General features: G+C 39.9%; 1 protein-coding gene across 1 annotated transcript in view; it reads right to left on the reverse strand.

Moving 5' to 3' along the window:
- Positions 1-21,406, reverse strand: part of SPEN (spen family transcriptional repressor) — a 70,066-nt gene that overhangs the window by 12,411 nt on the left and 36,249 nt on the right. The window contains 7 exon segments of the mRNA XM_017865264.1: positions 5,176-5,276; positions 6,556-6,669; positions 8,026-8,139; positions 8,496-8,621; positions 11,569-11,720; positions 16,895-17,095; positions 18,374-18,534. Coding sequence (XP_017720753.1) covers positions 5,176-5,276; positions 6,556-6,669; positions 8,026-8,139; positions 8,496-8,621; positions 11,569-11,720; positions 16,895-17,095; positions 18,374-18,534 — 969 coding nt within the window.

Genomic DNA, 21,406 nt, shown 5'->3' on the forward strand with positions numbered 1-21,406 from the left:
ATGTGACCTGTATGATACTGGTAACACTTCTATGTAATTCACAATTTTTTAAAAATAGACTAAAACCTGGTTAAACTCTCTGAACTCAGTCTCCTCACTCATAAAATGATGGTAGCTTTTCCTCATAAAGCTCTTAAAAAGATTAAGATAATATCTGTAAAAACTTTCCTAGCATAATCCTAGGCAGGCACTTGGCCTCAGTAAATGTTGTCACTTTCCCCCAGGCTGCCAACTAACAAACCAGGGATGACTGCAAGCACCGTGAGAGAACTTCTCCAGTTTTAAGGAACTCACTACAGGTTTTCTCCCACAGGGACCTGTCTGGTGCATTCAAAATAGGATTAAATTTACACACAAGAACATATATTATATGAAATTAAATACACCTGTAACAGAGGCCAATTACTTCCTTCGCTCGTTCATTCTCAGCAATGTTTGTTCTCTCACGTAGATACACCTGGCTCATTCTAGACACTATTACCTTCAGCAGCTCACTGAAAGAACACTAGAACTTAATCCCCATAAAGTTACAGGCTTTGTCTTCTTGGCCAAAATTTCTCTAGCTCTTACAATAGCACTTGGCTCAAAGGACTCAACTGAATATTTGTTGAAAGAATGAACTTTAGAAAAATATATCAAAGCTGCTACTAAATAATGTTCCAACTCCTTTGAACAGCAAACGAAGCATCTAGACAGAACATTCCAACACCGGAAACATCAATAACACATTATTTTATATATATCTATATCTATATGTGTGTGTGTGTGTGTGTGTATATATATATTTTTTGAGACAGAGTCTCACTCTTTCGCTCAGGCTGGAGTGCAGTGGCACAATCTCAGCTCATTGCAACTTCCACCTCTGGGGTGTAAGGGATTCTCCTGCCTCACCAGCACCCCACCCTACCCCACCACTATGAGTAGCTGGGAATACGGGCATGCGCCACCACGCTTGGCTAATTTTTTTGTATTTTTGGTAGAGACAGGTTCACTGTGTTGGCCAGGCTGATCTCAAACTTCTGACCTCTGGTGATCTGCCCGCCTCAGTCTCCCAAAGTTCTAGGATTACAGACATGAGCCACCATGCCTGGCCTATTGTATGTACTTATATTGAACTTTCTCCGTTCAAAGAAAATACTTTATTGTGTATCTATGACATTTGGTTTAACTGGATTCAAGATGATCCTTCCATAGCTCCATGGGAATCAGATTCCTTGTTTAAATACTGACCAGCCAGCTCATAAATAACTGTTACTGGGCATGGAATCAGGCTAATTTAACTCATTACCACCATAAATACATACTTTGGGGATATATTTTCCACATGAAGGTGAACACATTATATACCTTCTAATATTATAAAGTGAGTAAGACACCTAGAATGGTCGTTTACTGCCCATATTAATGGTAGGCTTCAGTCATATTTTAAAAACACAGCATCAAGATATCTTTTTAATTAAGCAAACTAAAACTACTTCTAAAAATATGGGCTGGGCATGGTAGCTTAGGCTTGTAATCCCAGCACTTTGGGAAGCCTGCTTGAGGCCAGGAGTTCAAGACTGACAGGATCAACACAGCGAGACCCCATCTCTACAAAAAAATAATAATAATAATAATTAATAAAAATTTAAAAAGTAGTAACATGAAAAAAGTTTTGGAAGGCAGAAATATATGTATAAACATTCATGCTGGAGCACTATTCAGCTTAAGAAATACTTATTTTGCTGGGCCCCATGACAACAAAAGAAATAAGCAGTCCTACTCTCAAATAATTCAACTGTTTAAGCAGGGACAACACAACTGGCACTTGGACCATGTACAGGGACACTGAGGAACTGCAGAAAGTCAGGTTCAGAGAGAACTCTGTTCACAAAACCAAACAGTATCCAAAGTACCATAAGTAGATGTCATCTAAATCACAATGTGACCCTGTAAATTCATCTCAAGAACCACTATAGTAAAGGGTAAGCTCAATACACTAGCAGGTAGGAACCCTAGGTTTATCCCCAGCCTAGGCCCTTACTGGCCTGTGACCTTATTAGCAAAAGTTCTTTCCATAAAAAGGGTTACCTGACAGAGTATGTGAGGGACCAAATGAAGTACTACTCGGAAAATGGGAAAGCCCTGTGCAAATATAGCTGTTATTTGCATTCCTGAGCTGAATTATCATTAGCGTTAAAGCATTTTTTTCATTCATGCATCAACTATTTAGTGAGATAACTTCCATTCTATAGAAAAGGCAAAGATCCTCAAGGTCTACGCAAGAAATGCATTCCATAAGCACTGCCAACTGAAACCACACGGGACAAACCTGGGTCACAGTGAAGTCCCACACCCTCCTGCTTCCTCATGAGGAGATTGAGAAAAAACACAGAACAAACCCAAAGCCAGTTAGTTCATCACTTATTAAAAAAAAAAAAAAAAAAAACAATGAGTTTTGGCTGAGTGCAGTGGCTCACGTCTGTAATCCCAGCACTTTGGGAGGCTGAGGCGGGCAGATCACCTGAGATTGGGAGTTTGAGACCAGCCTGACCAACATGAAGAAACCCCGTCTCTACTAAAAATGCAAAATTAGCCAGGTGTGGTGGCGCGTGCCTGTAATTCCAGCTACTCGGGAGCCCGAGGCAGGAGAATCACTTGCACCCGGGAGGCGGAGGTTGTGGTGGGCCGAGATCGCACCACTGCACTCCAGCCTGGGCAACAAGAGTAAAACTCCGTGTCTCAACAAAGGAAAGAAAAGAAATGGTAGCCGCTCTCTCTTTTTTTGTGAGACGGTGAGTCTCGGCTCCTGTTCCGGCCGCCAGGCTGGAGTGGCGGGTGGGCCGCGATTGCTCCACTGCCACCTGCAGAGCTCGGCGCCTCCCCGGGTTGCACAGCGCGGGGGATTCTCCTGCCGTCCAGCCTACCCCCTTGGAGCTGGGGACTACCAGGCCACCCGCCACCGCGCCGGCTAATCTTTGTATTTTTAGTAGAGAACAGGGTTTCCCTATGTGGTCAGGATGGCTCGATCTCCTGACCTCGAGTGATGCCGTCCGGCCTCCCAAAGTGCTGGGACTACAGGCGTGAGCCAAAAAATAGGTTTTAAGTAGTAATATACAAAAAGTAACATCCACATTACATTATTCAACCCTTACAAAACTGCTGTTCTAAAATATTTAATGTACGCAGAGGATTTTAATGGATTTTCTATGTTTTTAAGTGCAAGTAGGCCTCTGGGATGCTTTCTACTCACATATAGATAATTTCTTGTAAGCATTTACTGTATTAACAATTACTTCAAATTGCTACTTGGGAAGCCAGGATGGAGAAGTTTTTCCTCTCCTGACATAAGACACACACATTCTCTTGCATGTGGCCACACAATTTTATACTCACTCTCGCTCTCTCTTACACTCACACAACTGAGAAAACAGCCTATCAAGCCTGACTTTCTAGCTAAAGGAGTGTTGATCTTTGAAGCTTTGTAATTTGGATTCCGATCTGGTGGGAAACCATCAAAACCTGACAAGTTAGAGCTTTTGAGAATTTGGCCGTAGGGAGCATTTTTCATTTAAAAAGCACCAAGTAAGCCAGGTACGGTGTCTCACGCCTGTAATCCCAGCATTTTGGGAGGCCAAGGCAGGTGGATCACGAGGTCAGGAGTTCAAGACCAGTCTGACCAATATGGTGAAACCCCATCTCTACTAAAAATACAAAAATCAGCCATGCGTGGTGGCATGCGCCTGTAGTCCCAGCTACTCAGGAGGCTGAGGCAGGAGAATTGCTTGAACCTGGAAGGCAGAGGTTGCAGTGAGCCAAGATGGCACCACTGCACTCTAGCCTGGGCAACAGAGCAAGACTCCATCGCAAAAAAAAAAAAAAAGCACCAAGTATTCAATGACTGTTGTACAATATTCCACTAAGAAATGAATTAATATATATTAATACTTGCTATCACTTAAACAAAAATGAAATGGCAAGAAGAGGCAGTAGAAAGGGAATGCATTCAACAGGGCTTCTGGCAGCGCAACACTGACTTGGCTCATCTTGCCATGGAGCCCTTTTCATACTTTGAATTCAAGTGTCTAAAGGCGTTTTTCACACAAACTTTTTGTCTAACACGTATGTACAGGGGTGGAGACCTAGTGGGAACATTCCAGAAAACTTAATCAGAGGCGTATCTGGAAAAACAGCTTGATCATATGGACCAAATTTCCATTTTCAAAAGTAATCAGCTATTGAAGAATCTGGTGACATTATCTTAAGATGTTTTACTATATTTCAGTCTGTTCAGCAGAAAAAGGTATTAAATACTACATAACCATAACTGAAAGTATTAAGGGGAAATCAGGTTTGCTCTGCACATTGCCAAAGTTGCCAGTTTACATGTGGTTTGGCTTATTGATTCACTTTGAATATTTAAGAGATTCAACTTTAAAACAAAGCTCTTGATATTCTTTTGGAAGTTTTTATTTTTTTTAGTTAAATGTATGAGCACATGTGTGGTGACAACCTGGATGTTGTCATTACTAAATATGTAGCCATTTAACAGTTTATAATGCACTCTAACATATATTAATACATTTACTTTAAGAAGTAACTATAAGCAAGATGATTTGTATTTATGATTAACGGCACATAAAGCAGACCAGGTGCGGTGGCTCACACCTGTAATCCCAGCACTTTGGGAGGCCAAAGCAGGCAGATCACTTGAGCCCAGGAGTTTAAGACCAGCCTGGACAACATGGAGAAACCCCGTCTCTACAAAAATTACTCCAGCGTGGTGGCAAGTGTCTGTAGTCCCAGCTACTCAAGAAGATGACGTGGGAGGATCACTTGAGCCTATGAGGCAGAGATTGCAGTGAGCCATGATCATGTCACTGCACTCCAGTCTGGGTGACAGAGTGAGACCCTGTCTCAAAAAAAAAAAAAAGTACATTATCACCTGGCAAAACAGTAACTCAAGCTCTATGAGCATTCAGTGAGAAATCCAGACAGGTTGCTCCAAACCCATAGGAATCACCTGAAAACTGAATTCACAAAAATAAACCTGTGTTTCCATATGAAGTGATAAAAGAGAAGCGTTCTCTATTCTAGAATATAAAAGTAGGGGTAAAGAGTGAAAAATAAAATTTAATGCCATCTTAAGTTTCTGTATTAAAACTCAAGCTACACTGATAAGTTTAAAATACATACCTTCTTTCAGCTAACATTTCATAAAAGTCTCTGATGTCTTGACCAGATTTCTCCATGCAGTGATAAAAAGCCAGCTGACTTTCCCGATTTGCAAAGTCCACCTTTAAAAAAAAAAAAAAAGAGGTGTTTGATGCAAGTTTTGAATTTTAATGATGGAAAAATGTTACCAAATTTGAAAATTCTTCACAACATAGCCCTTCTGAGAAAATGTCAGGAAACAGCAATGTATCTCAGGTAAAACTGTCCTCATCACTGAAACTATATTTTATTAACCTGAAATCTCTCAAATTCTGTATAAATCGTGATAAAGGAATGAAATTTATAAAATTTCAAATGCAATCGTGGAGTGAAAAAAGCAAAATGGAAAACTGAAACGGCAATTCAGTAATCAGATCAACTAAATCCAGCAATCTCTGTTGCCAAAACTACAGTTAGAATATAAAACAAAATATGGATGAACATTTTAAACTTTACTCACAGCTGGGCCTCAAAGTTATTCAAGCATATGATGTTCATCAGCTATCAATTATCTTATCATCTTATTTTTAAAAAACTTCTTTCAACCTAACAATCATAGTTATCAAGTGCATAAATTCCTTCAAACTACCATGAATACAAGTTTTTAAATACATAAACTGGACATAAAATTAAGCTTTCAGTGGCTACCCACTCTTCAGGGGAGTAGGAAAGGAAAGAAAGACGTATCATTCAGGATGCCAGACTGATACTATGAGGCCCTGGGTGTCAGACACCCATGGGTGACTGTGGTTGAGCCTGCGTTGAAAGTGTCTGTGTGAGCATCAGCACCCAGACACTGAGAGGCACACTTCTTTGAATAAGAGGATTTTTAGGGAAGGATCTGTGGCTAATGGTTTAAAGATGCTGTGCCCACAAGTATCTGAGCATAAAATTGTAATATTCCCCTTAAACACTAATGATACAGCATACATGTCCTGTAACCACTCCCCTGACTGGCAGGCTGGCAGTCTACAAAATGCTAGTTATTAACGGCGTGAGATTTTTTTTTTTTTTGGGAGATGGAGTCTCACTCTGTCACCCAGGCTGGAGTGCAATGGCATGATCTTGGCTCACTGCAACCTCCGCCTCCTGGGTTCAAGCAATTCTCCTGCCTCAGCCTCCCAAGAAGCTGGGATTAATAGGCATGCACCACCACGCCCGGCTAATTTTTTTTGTATTTTTAGTAGAGACAAGGTTTCAACATGTTCATCAGGCTGGTCTCGAACTCCTGACCTCAGGTGATCCACCCACCTTGGCCTCCCAAAATGCTGGGATTACAGGCATGAGCCACCATGCCCAGCCCAAGAGGGTGAGATTTAAATAGGACTTTGTTTTGCTTCTGTTTAAAGTCATTCTGCACACCTTAATTTTATTCCCACCGATTTTTCTCCCTTTGGTCTCTTTTACAGCTGCTTGTGCATATTCAATTTCATTGTAGAGAACCAGGGCCATGCCTTTTAAGCGGTCAAACACCACCTGTAAAACAAACAAACAAACAAACAAACAAACAAAAAAGAAATAAGAGCCTCTTCCACTGGACTTAGTGTCAGTCCCAACAAAATCCTAAGTCACAAGGACACTGATGAGAAAATATATATTTTTATATATTTTATTCTATTTAAAAAACAGTGTGATGCACATTGTAGTGAATACAAAATGAAAATGTGCAGAGACAGTTTAGAATCATAGATATTATGGCTTGAGATATTATGCCTTTGTTTTTCTGTATTTTACTTTGTTTTCTATGTTTACAAACCACTGTATTGTATTTCAGTAAAGCATTCGTCTTGTTTTGGCTGAAAACAAAAAAGCAAAGCCAACAACAACAAAAAACACCCTTGAAAGGAAGGAAAAATTAAGAATAACAAAGATTTTCTGTGAATTTTGGCTACAAGTAGCACAACTGTCTTAAGGCTGTGGATTTTTGTATACAGGGAATCTTTAAGATGTGTATTTTTCTAAACAACAAAACCTACATTTAAAGGATTTTCTGCCAGGAATGGTGGCTATAATCCCAGCACTTTGGGAGGCCGAGGCAGGTAGATCACTTGAGGTCAGGAGTTTGAGTCCAGCCTGGCCAACATGGCAAAACCCCATCTCTACTAAAAATACAAAATTAGCCAGGCGTGGTGGTACACAGCTGTAATCTCAGCTATTCAAGAGGCTGAGGCTAGAGAATCGCTTGAACCTGGGAGGCAGAGGTTGCAGTGAGCTGAGATCCCACCGCTGCACTCTAGCCTGGGTGACAGAGTAAGACTCTGACTCAATTAAAAAAATAATTAATTTTAAAAAAAAAGTATTGTCAAGGCTATACAATATACCTACCACAGAGTAAACACAGTTTTAAGGAACCGAAGCTTTACCTCCACACACTGAATTGGGTCTAGAGACCCTTTTCCTGTTGCTTATGGATGTATTACATAAAAAACTTTGGTTAGATGAATATTCTGTTGTGTGAACTTCCACTCATTTAAAAAAGTCTAATTACCTATTTAGTGTAAATGTGAACAACTATATAATCAGACTATCTAATTTTAATGTAAGATAAAATTATAAAAATCCCTAAGCAACATTTCTATTTCATTCTATTTAACTATACTATGAGAATAGTTTCAAAATTAATCACCTTGGCTGGTTCAAAATAGTTTTTCAAAATACTCATAACTTAAGGCAACAGATGCAAATGCCCTTACTGACCAAATCTTAGCAAACGTAATTTCAATGTGCTAGTTATTAAAGAAAAAGGCAATGCTAGCAATTGAGACTGAAGGGAGAGAACACCAAGACGAGGGAGTCAGAAGTCTGAACCACACACCAAAACCTCCCGCCTACCTTTACCACAGGCCCGTATCGGCAGAAATGTCGTGTTAAATACTGATCTGACACGTTCGAAGAAAGCCCATCTAGCCACACGCAGTTTGTAGGCATGCTCTTTCCAAAACCCAGCTGAATATAAAAAGCAAAATTTCTATTAGTAAGGTTCACAATTACTGTTCAACTACAGAATTCTGAGAAAACTGGTTTTCTATAGGAATCTTATCAAATCAACATCTCAAGTGGGAACCATCTGGTTAAAATTAAATTGAAATTTACAAAAAAGCAATCCTGCCTGGCTAATCAAGTATTAATCAGATTATAGTATATAATAGGATAGGAATGCAAAGAAGTATATCACTTGTATGGTTATCTGTCTTACTGGGATCTTAAATACTAAGGCATATGCAAAAAAAAAAAAAACCCCTTCAAATCCTAAAAAACAAAGCAAATCATAACAGCACAATAATTTATGCAAATTCATTTACCTTGAGGCGATTATTTCCAAGATATTCCCCATCCATCTTCTTAATAGCTTTACAAACGCTAGCAATATCACAGTATTGCAGAAACGCATATTGAGGAACTCCATTTACTTTCTTAATGTCAATATCCTGAAAAAAAAACAATGAATACGACTTAGCAATATGTCCAAGAAAATAGATTAGAATGAATTAAGTCCATATAGGGTATTTATTTCTCAAAAAAGTCATGTTCTCAATCATCATTTACTTAGTTAAAAAAATTGTACACCTTAATACAATGGTAAGTTAGTATTCTGCTGTAAAACACATAGCATTTGTTGTCACAAACCATGAAATCCTTCCTATGTGAAGCTCTCTGCAGAGGAACAACAGCATTGCAATTCAAAATTCAAAATTTAAAATCCCTATTAACAGCATTAAGAGAAACTTAATGATAATAAAGAAAAGGCAGGCTATTTAATGAAGTCCTAAGAAATAATTCCCTTCTGCAATACCTAAAATTGTTATTAGGGGCCAGGCCATTTAAAATATGATACCTGGGTGGGCATGGTGGCTCATGCCTGTAACCCCAGCACTTTGGGAGGCGGAGGCGGGCAGGTCACTTGAGGTCAGGAGTTCAACACCCACCTGGCCATCACGGTGAAACCCTGTCTCTACTAAAAATACAAAAATTAGCCAGGCATGATGGCACGTGCCTGTAATCCCAGCTATCCTGAAGGCTGAGGCAGGAGAATCGCTTGAACCCGGGAGGCAGAGGTTGCAGTGAACCAAGATCGCACCATTGCACAGGTGACAAAAGTGAAACTCTGTCTCAAAAATAAATAAATAAAATATGATATCTGAGAAGATTAATACATCTTTGTTCTTTAACCTTTAAAATTAAAAGACAAATAAATAAATAACAGATAACTGTCTAAATACAAAAGGAGCTGGAGCCCACATAGGCTACTGAATTCCACACCACCCATCTAGGTAGGCAGTAGAATTGCAATTAAGAGTATATGCTACTCCCACAAAACCAAAAGAATTTGGCAAATCAAAATAATTGAAAATGAGGTCATCCATTTCTCCATCAGCCAGTTGGGGTGAGGCTGACATACCTATCAAGGACAATAAAACTAACTACCAGGGCTTCCAGTGCTTTGATGAAACCTCAGATGTGTGAGTTTCTGGCCAAGAATCTGTAATATCATATTGTTGGAGCATTAATTGGGGGTTGCGGTTCTCTATAAGTTTTCTGTGGCTGAACCAAGAAAGAAGGCATGTGCAGATTTCTACAGAAGTTACGATTCTATGAAAGATTTTGAGGAGATAAGAAAGGCTGATATCTTACAAAATGATATATCCCAGCCCAGGCGTGGTGGCTCACACATGTAATCCCACCACTTTAGGAGGCCAAGCCAGGCAGATCACCTGAGGTCAGGAGTTCAAGACCAGTCTGGCCAACACGGTGAAACCCCGTCTCTACTGAAAAATACAAAAATTAGGCCGGGTGTGGTGGCTCACACCTGTAATCCCAGCACTTTGGAAGGCCAAGGCGGTGGGATCACCTGAGGTCAGGAGTTCGAGACCAGCCTGACTAATACGGTGAAACCTCATCTCTACAAAAAATACAAAATATTAGCCAGGTGTAGTGGCGTGCGCCTGTAATCCCAGCTACTCCAGAGGCTGAGACAGGAGAATTGCTTGAACCCGGGAGGCAGAGTTTGCAGTGAACCAAAATCGTGCTATTGCGCTTCAGCCTGGGCAACAAAAGCCAAATTCTGTCTCAAAAAAAAAAAAAAAAAGCAAAAATTAGCTAGGCGTGGTGGTGGGTGCCTGTAATCCCAGCTACTCAGGAGACTGAGGCAGGAGAATCGCTTGAACCCAGGAGGTAGAGGTTGCAGTGAGCCAAGATCGCGCCACTGCACTCCAGCCTGGGTTACAAGAGTGAAACTGTCTAAAAAAATAATAATAGTATATCCCAAGATTACAAAGCTGTGACCAAAATATTTTCATTTTTAAACTGACTCCAATTTTGAGTCATAAAGGAACAGAAAACTTCTTGTACCCCTTAATCTAACAATGACTTGCATAATATAATAAGTGATTCAAATTAAAACTTCCTAATAGAACTGAACTGCTAACAGACGACATCCATATTCTAGCAATCCCCAAGGTATTTCTGATGTGCACTGTGATCACAAAACAATCATACGCTAAATTGCTGCTTCTGTTTTTGGAGACAGGGTCTCACTCTGCCACCCAGGCTGGAGTACAGTGCCGTGATCTCGGCTCACCACAGCCTCTGCTTTCTGGGCGCAAGTGGTTCTCCAGTCTCAGCCTCCTGAGTAGCTGGGACTACTGAAGCAAGCCACCAACACCCAGCTAATTTTTGTATTTTTGTAGAGACAGGGTCTCGCCATGTTGCCCAGGCTGGTCTTAAAGTTCTGAGCTCAAAGTGATCTGCCTACCTCACCCTCCCAAAGTGCTGGGATTATAGGCATGAGCCACCATGCTCAGCCTGCTGCTTCATTTTTACAAACATTTTTCTCTTCCAGATTTTCCTTTCAATCCACAGGACTAGAGATGGCATTAAAACAGAACCCAAAGAACAAAGATAAAAATTGGGTAAGAACCAGCCTGGGCAACATGGCAAAACACCACCTCTACAAATAAACATGAAAATTAGCTGGGCATGGTGGGACACATCTGTAAGTCCCAGCTACTCAGGAGACTGAGAGATGGGAGGATCGCTTGAGCCCAGGAAGTTGAGGCTGCCGTGAGTCGTAATCATGACACTGCACTCCAGGCTGGGAGATAGAGTGATACTCTGTCTCAAAAAAAAAAAAAAAAAAAAAAAAAAGAGAAATAAGAAAATATGTATGTGTAAACAAAGGACATATATTACATTTTTACACACATATATAGAACCATACCCAATGGGTTTCTCTGGATTATCTTTTAGCAAGAGCTAAAAGCACACAGCAATATTCATTACACCATTAAACATCACCTTTCCAAATATAATCTGTACTATATGCTTTATGTGTTATGACAAAGACCTAAAATTGTTTTCATAGTAAAAGCAACATACCACAATTTCTCCAAAGCGTTGGAAGATGTTGCGAAGGTCATGGTAAGTAGTGGTTTTTTCAAGGTTGCCAATAAAGAGAGTTCTTGTTGCTTTGGGGTGAAATTCATCTATCCTTTCATCCAAGGGGCGAAATTCATTTTCACTTTCCGTTTCTGTAAGTAGAATAGGGGCCGAGTAAAAAGAAAAGAGAGTATTTTAATGCATATTTATATATCATGGAAAAAATCTACATTTAAAAAACAAAATGGCCGGGCGCGGTGGCTCAAGCCTGTAATCCCAGCACTTTGGGAGGGCTGAGACGGGCGGGATCACGAGGTCAGGAGCATCGAGACCATCCTGGCTAACACGGTGAAACCCCGGTCTCACTAAAAAATAACAAAAAACTAGCCGGGCGACGTCGGCGGCCGCTGTAGTTCCCAGCTACCCGGGAGGCTGAGGCAGGAGAATGGCGTGAACCTGGAGGCGGAGCTTGCAGTGAGCTGAAGATCCGCCCACAACACTCCCAGCCTGGTGACAAGAGCGAGACCTCCGTCTCAAAAAAAAAAAAAAAAAAAAAGTCTGAAATAATAGGCTTGAATACTCACACAACACTGAAATACCATAACACCTTCAGAATAGCCACCCCTTTTAGACTCTAAAGCAAAAAAGGAATACCAAAGGCTAAAGAAACATTTTTTTAAAAATATAAGGCCTAAAGTAACACTTTGTTTAAACCTTAAAATTAAAAAATAAACTGATTTAAATCTGCCTAAATTAGCTGGAATGGTGGCTCACGCCTGATAATTCCAGCAACTTTAAGATGCCAAGGGGGGAAGATCGCTTGAGCCCCCAAAGTTTGAGCAACATGTTGAAACCCATCTCTACAATAAGAAAAAAAATTAGGCCAGGTATGGTGGCGCACGACCTGTTTATTCTCAGCTACTCGGGAGGCTGAGGTGGGAATAGCATGAGCAGAGAAGTCGAGGCTGCAGTGAACTGTGATCATGCTACTGTCACTTCTAGCCTGGGTGATTGGGAATGAGAGACCTGTCTCCAAAAACTAATAGAAAAACAATAAAACAGATATCTTTGCTAAGGTGATCTGTTGTTTTTTTTGGGACAGAGTCTCGCTCTGCCACCCACGACTGGAGTGTACTTGGCACGATCATGGCTCACTGAGCCTCAACCTCCAGGCTTCAAAAGCAATCCTCCAACCTCAGCCTCCTAAGTAGTGGACCACAGGGACATGCCACCATGCCTATAGTTTTTTCCCCCCACGCCATAGAGATAAGGACTCACTTTGTGCCCAGCTGGTCTCAAGCAATCCCTCCTGCCCTCAGCCTCCCAAAGTGCTGGGATTACAGGCGGTTGAGCCACTGCACTTGGCCTGATTTGTTATGTAAAATTGAATTCCTGACCACGAAATAATTTTTAAACCCAAGCAAAAAGTGGTAACGTTAAGTTATTTTGAGCTAACCTAATTTCCGAAAAATTACGGTACCGCAGGTTCTCAATTTGGAGATAAAACTACACTCTGAAAGTAGTATTAAAAATTCAGCTTGAAAATAGTCCACCTTCATTGTTTGTTTAATTTCATTTACTTTTCAACATTTTACAAATATTTAGCATTTCGCCCCTCTTCATACTAACACAATAAATCAACTGTTAAATGCAGAAATTTTAGATATAAGAGTTAACTATGAAAACTGATTAAAGGCGGTTATGTTTTAAATATCTTATTGATATTGCATTTGTCCCCCAATGACAAACAGAAAAGAGGTTAAGTGATTGTTACGACTGTCTTTGCTTTTTTCTTTTTTTTTTTTTTTTGAGATGAGTTCATTTCTTGTTGCCCAGGCTGGAGGGCAGTGGAAGCAATCTCAGCTCACTGCAATCTCCTGCCCTCCTGGATTCAAGGCAATCTCCTGCTTCAGCCTTCCAATGTAGCTGGGATTACACGGCACCCGCCACCCACGGCCTAGCTAACTTTTTTGTATTTTTAGTACGAGCCAGGGTTTCACCATGTTGGGCACGCTAGTCTCGAACTCTTGACCTCAGGTGATCCACCCACCTCAGCCTCCCAAAGTGCTGGGATTACAGGTGAGACACCACATCCGGCCTCTATTTTTTTATGATCAAAAGCCCTGGCTTAACTTCTAATTTATCATAGCCTTTCTCTGAACCTCCATTTATAAACTTGGTCTAAGGCAGGAATACTCAAGGTTTTGTAGATAACAATTATAGGAAACTACGGTGTGTTCTTTTTTCTTAATGTAAAACAAAGCCATCCAAAAAATTAGTATTTAATCAACTTTACTGAAATGAAGCATTTAGGGTCAGCCATCGAACATTACTGATAATGTCAACGACACTGGTATTTTTAAAAACTCAATTTCAGGGACCTTGAGTTAAGTCAGAATACATCTCACTTCTGAGTCCAGACTGATGGCTCCAATGGTAGCTCAATTAATCTTACCACTTTCATCAATCGGACTATGATGTACTTTCACAAACTCAAGTGGACCCAGAAACTGCCCAGGGCTCATAATAGTTGTCTCCATACATTCTGCACATGTCAAAGGAATATATCTCATTTTAAGCTCAATTTGGTCTTAATTTAAACGTGGGCAGACATTTAAGAATATTTCAAAAAATTCAGATAGAATATTGAGGTTTGTGCTCCGAAAGGCAGAATCACAAGAGGAAAGCATGATTTGCAACTATTAAAATCTGTAACGGCTTCATTCCCACCAAATGGCCTGGTACATTTACTTTCTTTCTTTCTCCCCCTTGGAGACAGGGTCTTGTTCTGTTGCCCAGGCTGGAGTGCAGTGGTGGGATCATAGCTTACTGCAGCCTCAAACTCCTGGGCTTAAGCAATCCTCCCACCTCAGCCTCCCAAGTATCTGGGACTACAGGGCCTGATTTTTTATTTTTTGTAGAGATGGGGTCTCACTTTGTGGCCCAGGCTCATCTCAAACTCCTGGGCTCAAGCGATCCTCCCACCTCAGCCTCCCACAGTGTTTATAGGCATGAGCTTGGTCAGGCATGGTGGCTCATTCCTATAATCCTAGCACTTTGGGAGGCCAAGGCAGGAGGATCACTTGAGCCCAGGAGGCCAAGGTTTTGGTGAGCCATGATTATGACACTACACTCCAGTCTGGGTGGCAACAGAGAGTAAGACCCTGACTCCAATCAATCAATCAATCAAAGTGTGAGCCACCACGCTCAGCAGTAAATTTTCAAGATCGGAAATTCAGTTAGCAAAAAAAAAAAAAAAGTTTTGCACGTGTAGTCCACTTAACCTTCACAACCAGTCAAAGTCTTAATGTCCACACACATTTGGGAAAAAATTTCTTGAACCTGTCATTTCACGTTTAGGGGACTGTAATGCAATGTATGGGAAAAGAAATCTTAGAGGCCACCAAGGGGTCTGTATGCAAAGTTAGGTTTCTTGGATTTGGATCTTTGAAAATAATCCTTGACCTAAGCAATCAGCTTAATACATTTCAATATAATATTCATGATTTAACCATCTGACAGCATAATTCCAACTAAGTCTCCATACTCAAAATTCAACTGTTTTCACATATCCCATTTAACTGGTATTTAATGTTGTCCTATCTGGGAAAATTATTTAGCTTTTCTTATGTTTGAACCAACCAAACTTCTCAAAATTTTCACTGGCAAGTAGGTAAATCCTACTTCCTAGGTGTTAAATATCTAGGTTAAAAGCTTTTACAGTAAAATCTCAAGCTAGCCCTACCATCTAGAGATAAAAGTTACATACTGAATGCCCTGGATGAGATCTTCCTTACTTAATAATTATAATTATAATTGGCTCTAGAAATGTATATAGATCATATGACATTCTAAATGTTTCTCAAGCAGTTCTGACCTGTTCCAAATGTGTTAAATTTTAAAGAACTCCTGGAGTTGCTCTTAGCTTAGTAAAATTTAGGGCAGTCCATCTCAAACTTGATGGAAGAAGGTCTGTGAAGGCTTAACCTATTATCCTTTGAATTGTTATGTTTCATGGTAACATCAGAGTGACCACTTTGCAGTGATCACCCTAAAAATTCCATGCCAGTTTTACTATGCAAATAATATATTTGTGCATCCTCATCAGGGGAACTACATTTTTTTTCTTTTTAATTGTCTAATAAATGAATTCTGAGAATATTCATATTTATCCTATAACAGGCCATGTTTACCCTACAAATTCCACTTAAAAGTCTTAAAGTTCAATTGTCTCAGCTTCATAAGGTGACCATAAGTTTTTTATGCTTCTATTGATTCCTTTACAAATTTACTCACAAGTTCTCTTAAATCAGGGGTTCCCAAACTTAAGTGTGTAAATTCTGAATCAGTAAGCTGGAGCAGAGTTAAAGAGTCTGCATTTTTAAACAAGTACTGCAGACGGTCCTGAAACAGGAGAAATGCCGATGCAAGCCATGTGTGAGATTTCCTGCCTTACAACAGGTTTCACAGGTAGGTTCAAGATAATAAAATGTTCCCTGGAAATTCTCAGCGGGTTGCCCGATAAGGCTTATTCCTGTTACTCTGTCTTCAAGGTCATGCAAGCTGGAAAAACAGACCCAATTTGTATTTGGCATAATAGAAATAAAATTGGTCTAATAAGTCCCTCGCATCAATATTAAGAGGTAGTTTGCCTTCTTTTTTCTTTTTATTTATTTATTGAGATGCAATGTTGCTCTGTCGCCCAGGCTGGAGTACAATGATGCGATCTCAGCTCACTACAACCTCCACTTCCCAGGTTCACACGATTCTCCTGCCTCAGTCTCCCAAGTAGCTGGGATTACAGGCGTGTGCCACCACGCCCAGCTAATTTTTGTATTTCTAGTAGAAACAGGGTTTCACCATGTTGGCCAGGCTGGTCTTGAACTCCTGACCTCAGATGATCCAGTCTCCAAAGTGCTGGGATTACAGGTATGAGCCACCGTGCCCAGCCAGAAGTAGTTTCCTTTCTAATTCAGGGTAATTCTGTTGTCACACTCCTAGGAGCTACCTCCTAGTTTTGATAAATTCAATCCTTTTGGGAAGGCTGGACTTAATAAGGGTCTACAGTTCTGCCTTTCAGACTCTTAACAGTTACCAAGTCTCCATTATAGCAACAGAAAAATCTATCCTCCCTAACCAAAACAATGCTTTTTATTAAGTTGAACAATAAATAGAATCATCTTTTAAAACAGAAGACAATGGAAACATGTCAATAAATAAAGTCAGAATAGTGTCCTCATTCAGGATCATATGCTGCCTTCTCATACACTGCAACACAAACAGTGTGTATGATGTGTAACTCAAACTCAGCTTGCTTGTGTCTTACCTGGACCTATCCATGCTGTTACTTCAATCTGCATGCCAAAGAAAAGTTTTCCTTTTGATGCAGTCAAGGCTTTTTCTTGGTCCTCTTGCTGACGAAAGAATACCAGACCATACCTCTCTTCTGAAGTTCCATGTATCTGCACTGAAGTTACTTTTCCAAATTTCTTAAATTCATGGAAAAGACCATCTTTAAGGCTTGTATCTAAATTCCCAAACAGAACCGAGTTATTAATTCTTCTAATTTAATTATAACTCAATAAGCAACCTACTAAATCTTTAGCCCGATTTTCTCATTTTTTTGTTCATGTCAGATAAGTAATATGCCAATGTCATAACAAGGTTTGAAGGAGGCACACCACACACGGCATGAAAACCCAATAATCATGCTTATGAACCACAAATGGATCTAGCCTGAGATGTGACTTAAGTTTTACTGTCACTAAAACATTACTTTTTCAAACAAGCTCCAAAAACACATTTTGGAGATTATTGTACAAGTCTGAAAATAAACTAAGTGTTAGATGATAGTACTGGTTATTTGTTAGGTAAGAATGATACTGTGGTTATCCAGAAAAATGCCCTTATATATTATAGATATATACATAAAAAAATTTTTTTAAGGGGTGTGAAAAAAAACAACATCAAGGATTCACCCTAAAGGGAAAAAAAAAAAAAAAAGAGTACGAAAGCAGGAAGACAGGAAACAGATAAAGCAAAAATGGCAAAATGATGATTTCTGAATCTTGGATATAAGGGGAGTTCATTTTGCTATTCCTTCTACTTTGGGGTATGTTTCATAATAAAAATTTTATATATATTTATAAAGTGTTAAAGACTTGAAATGGAAAGGCATCTTTCTATCTTTCCAAGGATCATCTCAATGATAAAATTGTGTGAGAAGTGTCATGTAGCATGCCAAACAATTTTAATATCCTTTACAGATGAATCATACCATCTGGGGGTCTTGTGTTAATTTGCTTTATTAGAAATATAAAAGGTGTACAGAAAGGCAAGCCAATTTTACTCCCTTGTCCATTTCTAAATTACCAAGTAGTCTAAATCAAAAGCTCATCAACACTGATGTCTCAATAACTCTATTCACAAACCTGATACATAAGTTTTTAGGCTATTTTAATAAATAAGCAATCACTGAAATACACTTAGCTAAGAAATACTTAATTTGGTCTTTGTTGGTATGACTATATACTAACAGTTTTAACTTGTTTACATGCTCAACATGACTAATGTAGGAGTAACAGTATATTATGGTCAGCTGTCAATCAAAAATATTACGAGTAAAGGAGAGACCACAGAATAGCTTAAGCAGACTTTTCCATTATTCATGGGTTTCCTCATTTAAAACGTTAATACCTTGATTTCCATCACAATTTTATGTCCAAAGTTATTTCAATGTAATGCAGTATCATACCTCATTCCTCAGTAGTAGCACAGAGGAAAGGACATTCACACAAAATTTTACCTGTAGAGCGTACTGGAAGATTCTGGACCTTGATCCCAAAACTTTTACGGGGCTCATCTTTTTCCAGAGATGAAAGCAACTGTGAAGTGGGTGCTGGGACTGCTGCAGACTGAACTGATCGAGCTGGAGAATCATCACTTGAACTACTGCTGGAATCACTGCTGCAAAAAGGCAACAATAACAACAAACTTCAGTGAAAAGACAAACAGAAAATGAGCAGCGTTAGAAAACTACTTAAAATAACTAACAGGTCTAAACTTTCGGGCTGGAACTTCTGGAGGCCCTGCATTCTACACATCTATCTCATACTCTACCTTCAGAGGTGGCAGAAGACGATAAACATGCAGGAGCACAAAAGTATAATCTTCATTTACCACCACGTACCACCAATGCAAGTGTTGCATTCTATTAATAACGTGAACAAATTTTTTCAAATGAAGTAAGACTAGTGAATTCAATTCACTTAGTGTAATAATAATAATAGTAAGTATATTGGTTTGGGATTCAGAGGTCTAGATTCAAATCTTGGATCAGACATATAGCACGTGTAAGTGGACAAATCACTTAACACCTTTGAAATAGGTTTCCTATCATAATTTTATGCCCAAAGTTACTGCATGGAACACAGGACTCTCAGCCAACATAATAAAACTAAATGAAAATAGTATTTCTAAAATTTCATCATACCCAATTTCCCCCAATATCAAATGTGTAAAATGAAAATAATCAATAATAGTACCTATATCACAGGGTTAAGAAATAAAACAGTCGGGACACAGTGGCTTACGCCTGTAATCCCAGCACTTTGGGAGGCCGAGGCAGGTGAGGTCAAGAAATTGAGATCATCCTTGCCAACATGGTGAAAACCCGTCTCTACTAAAAATATAAAAATTAGGTGGTGTGGTGGCGTGCACCTGCAGTCCCAGCCACTCGGGAGGCTGAGGCAAGAGAATCACTTGAACGCGGGAGGCTGAGGTTGCAGTGAGCCAAGATCGTGCCACTGCACTCCAGTCTGGGTGACAGAGCAAGACTCCGTCTTCCAAAAAAAAAAGAAAAAAAAGAATTAAATAAAACAACGCACGAGTTTACAGAGTTTGGAATATGACAGGTATCCAATAAATAAAACAGAGCTAGATGTGGTGGCTCACTCCTATGATCCCAGCACTTTGGGAGGCAGAAGCGGGAGGATCGCTCAAAGCCAGGAGTTTGAGACCAGCCTGGGTAACAGTGTCAGGCCTTGTTTTTAAAACAAACAAATAAACGAAGCAGTACTGCTCAGTTACTATTAGTAGTAGTAGTAGCAGCACCACTACCTCATGGGTAATTTTTGGGAAAACAATACCCAAAATAATTTTCCAGGTAGATGCAATTTTTAAATTACTGAAGGACTAATGAATAAATATTATGTAAGTTACTAGAGTCATGTTACTTTAGGCTTTCTTCACCGTGGATAACATGGAAAAGTGATAGTTAATGAAACTAATCTCTTCAGTTTAATAAAATCCTCAAACAGAAAGATAGTCAACTGAAGGACAAGAAGGAAATGCTACTTACACAGTCAAATTAAGAAAAATATATATTTAAATAAGTTTATTATGCCTTACTTCTCAATGCAAGTTCATAGAAAAAAGTTTATTATGCCTAAGAACTATGTGAGAAACATAAAATTCTCCTTTCAGTACTGGACATGCAAGACTCTTGTGGCTTGCTTTTATGGCATTCTCAAATAGGTTAATAAAAAGTTATTTACAGATTTTACTATCTTTCTGAAATTTTGCTTCATATTCTCCTCCATGTTATAAAGCCCTCACCTTTCAAGCAAATCATTTTGAGTGGTGAATCCATCTTAAGCACACTAGCTGCAGGACAAGGCCCAGGGTAGTTTCTGTCTTCGCACTAGAACTACAGCTCTCATATTCAGGACAATCACTAATCCATCCAGACAAATGAGTCCAAATCTAGGTTGAAAAAAATTTGCTACAGCCCTTTTTTTTCTTTTGAGACAGAGTCAGGCTGGAGTGCAGTGGTGTGATCGTGGCTCACTGCAACCTCCACCCGCGGGTTCAAGTGATTCTCATACCTCAACCTCCCGAGTAGCTGGAATTACAGGCATGCACCACCGTGCCCAGCTATTTTTTGTATTTTTAGTGGAGATGGGGTTTCACCATGTTGCCCAAGTTGGTCTTGAACTCCTGACCTCAAGTGATCCGCCCACCTCGGCCTCCCAATGTGCTGGGAAACACAGGCGTGAGCCAACACATCCAGCTGCTACAGCATTTTTTAAAAGCTAAATAAATTCTATGTTTTCTTATAGAAAACTAAAGATGTTTCTAGAAAACTAATAATTTACACACCATTTTTAGCTCTCACATGTTACAGCAATAGATGAAAACTTGACTGGGTGCAGTGGCTTAGTTCCTGTAATCCTACCACTTTGAGAGGCCAAGGCAGGAGGACTGCTTGAGGCCAGCAGTTCAAAACCAGCCTGGTCAACACAGCAACACCCCATCCCTACAAAAGAAAAATTTAAAAATTAGCTGGGCATGGTGGCACGTACCTGTAATCCCAGCTACTTGGGAGGCTGAGGCAGAGGATCACATGAGCCTAGGAGTTTGAGGTTGCAGTGAGCCATGGTCACACCACTGCACTCCAGCCTAGGCAACAGAGTGAGACCCTGTCCCAAAAAAAAAAAAAAAGATGAAAACATGCCAGGCGCAGTGGCTCACGCCTGTAATCCCAGCACTCTGGGAGGCCAACGCAGATGAATCACTTGCGGTCAGGAGTTCGAGGCTAGCCTGGCCAACATGGTGAAACCTCATCTCTACTAGAAATACAAAATTAGCCGGGCTTGGTGGCACGTGCCTGTAATTCAAGCTACTCGGAAGGCTGAGGCATGAGAATCACTTGAACCAGGGAGGCAGAGGCTGCATTAAACCCTGATTGCGCCACCGCACTCCAGCCTGAGTGACAGAGTGAGACTGTCTCAAAAAAAAAGAAAAGAAAAGAAAAGAAAAAGAAAAGAAAAGAAAAGAA

This window comes from Rhinopithecus bieti, unplaced genomic scaffold (genome assembly GCF_001698545.2).
Source record: "Rhinopithecus bieti isolate Rb0 unplaced genomic scaffold, ASM169854v2 scaffold_81031, whole genome shotgun sequence".
NCBI lineage: Eukaryota > Metazoa > Chordata > Mammalia > Primates > Cercopithecidae > Rhinopithecus > Rhinopithecus bieti.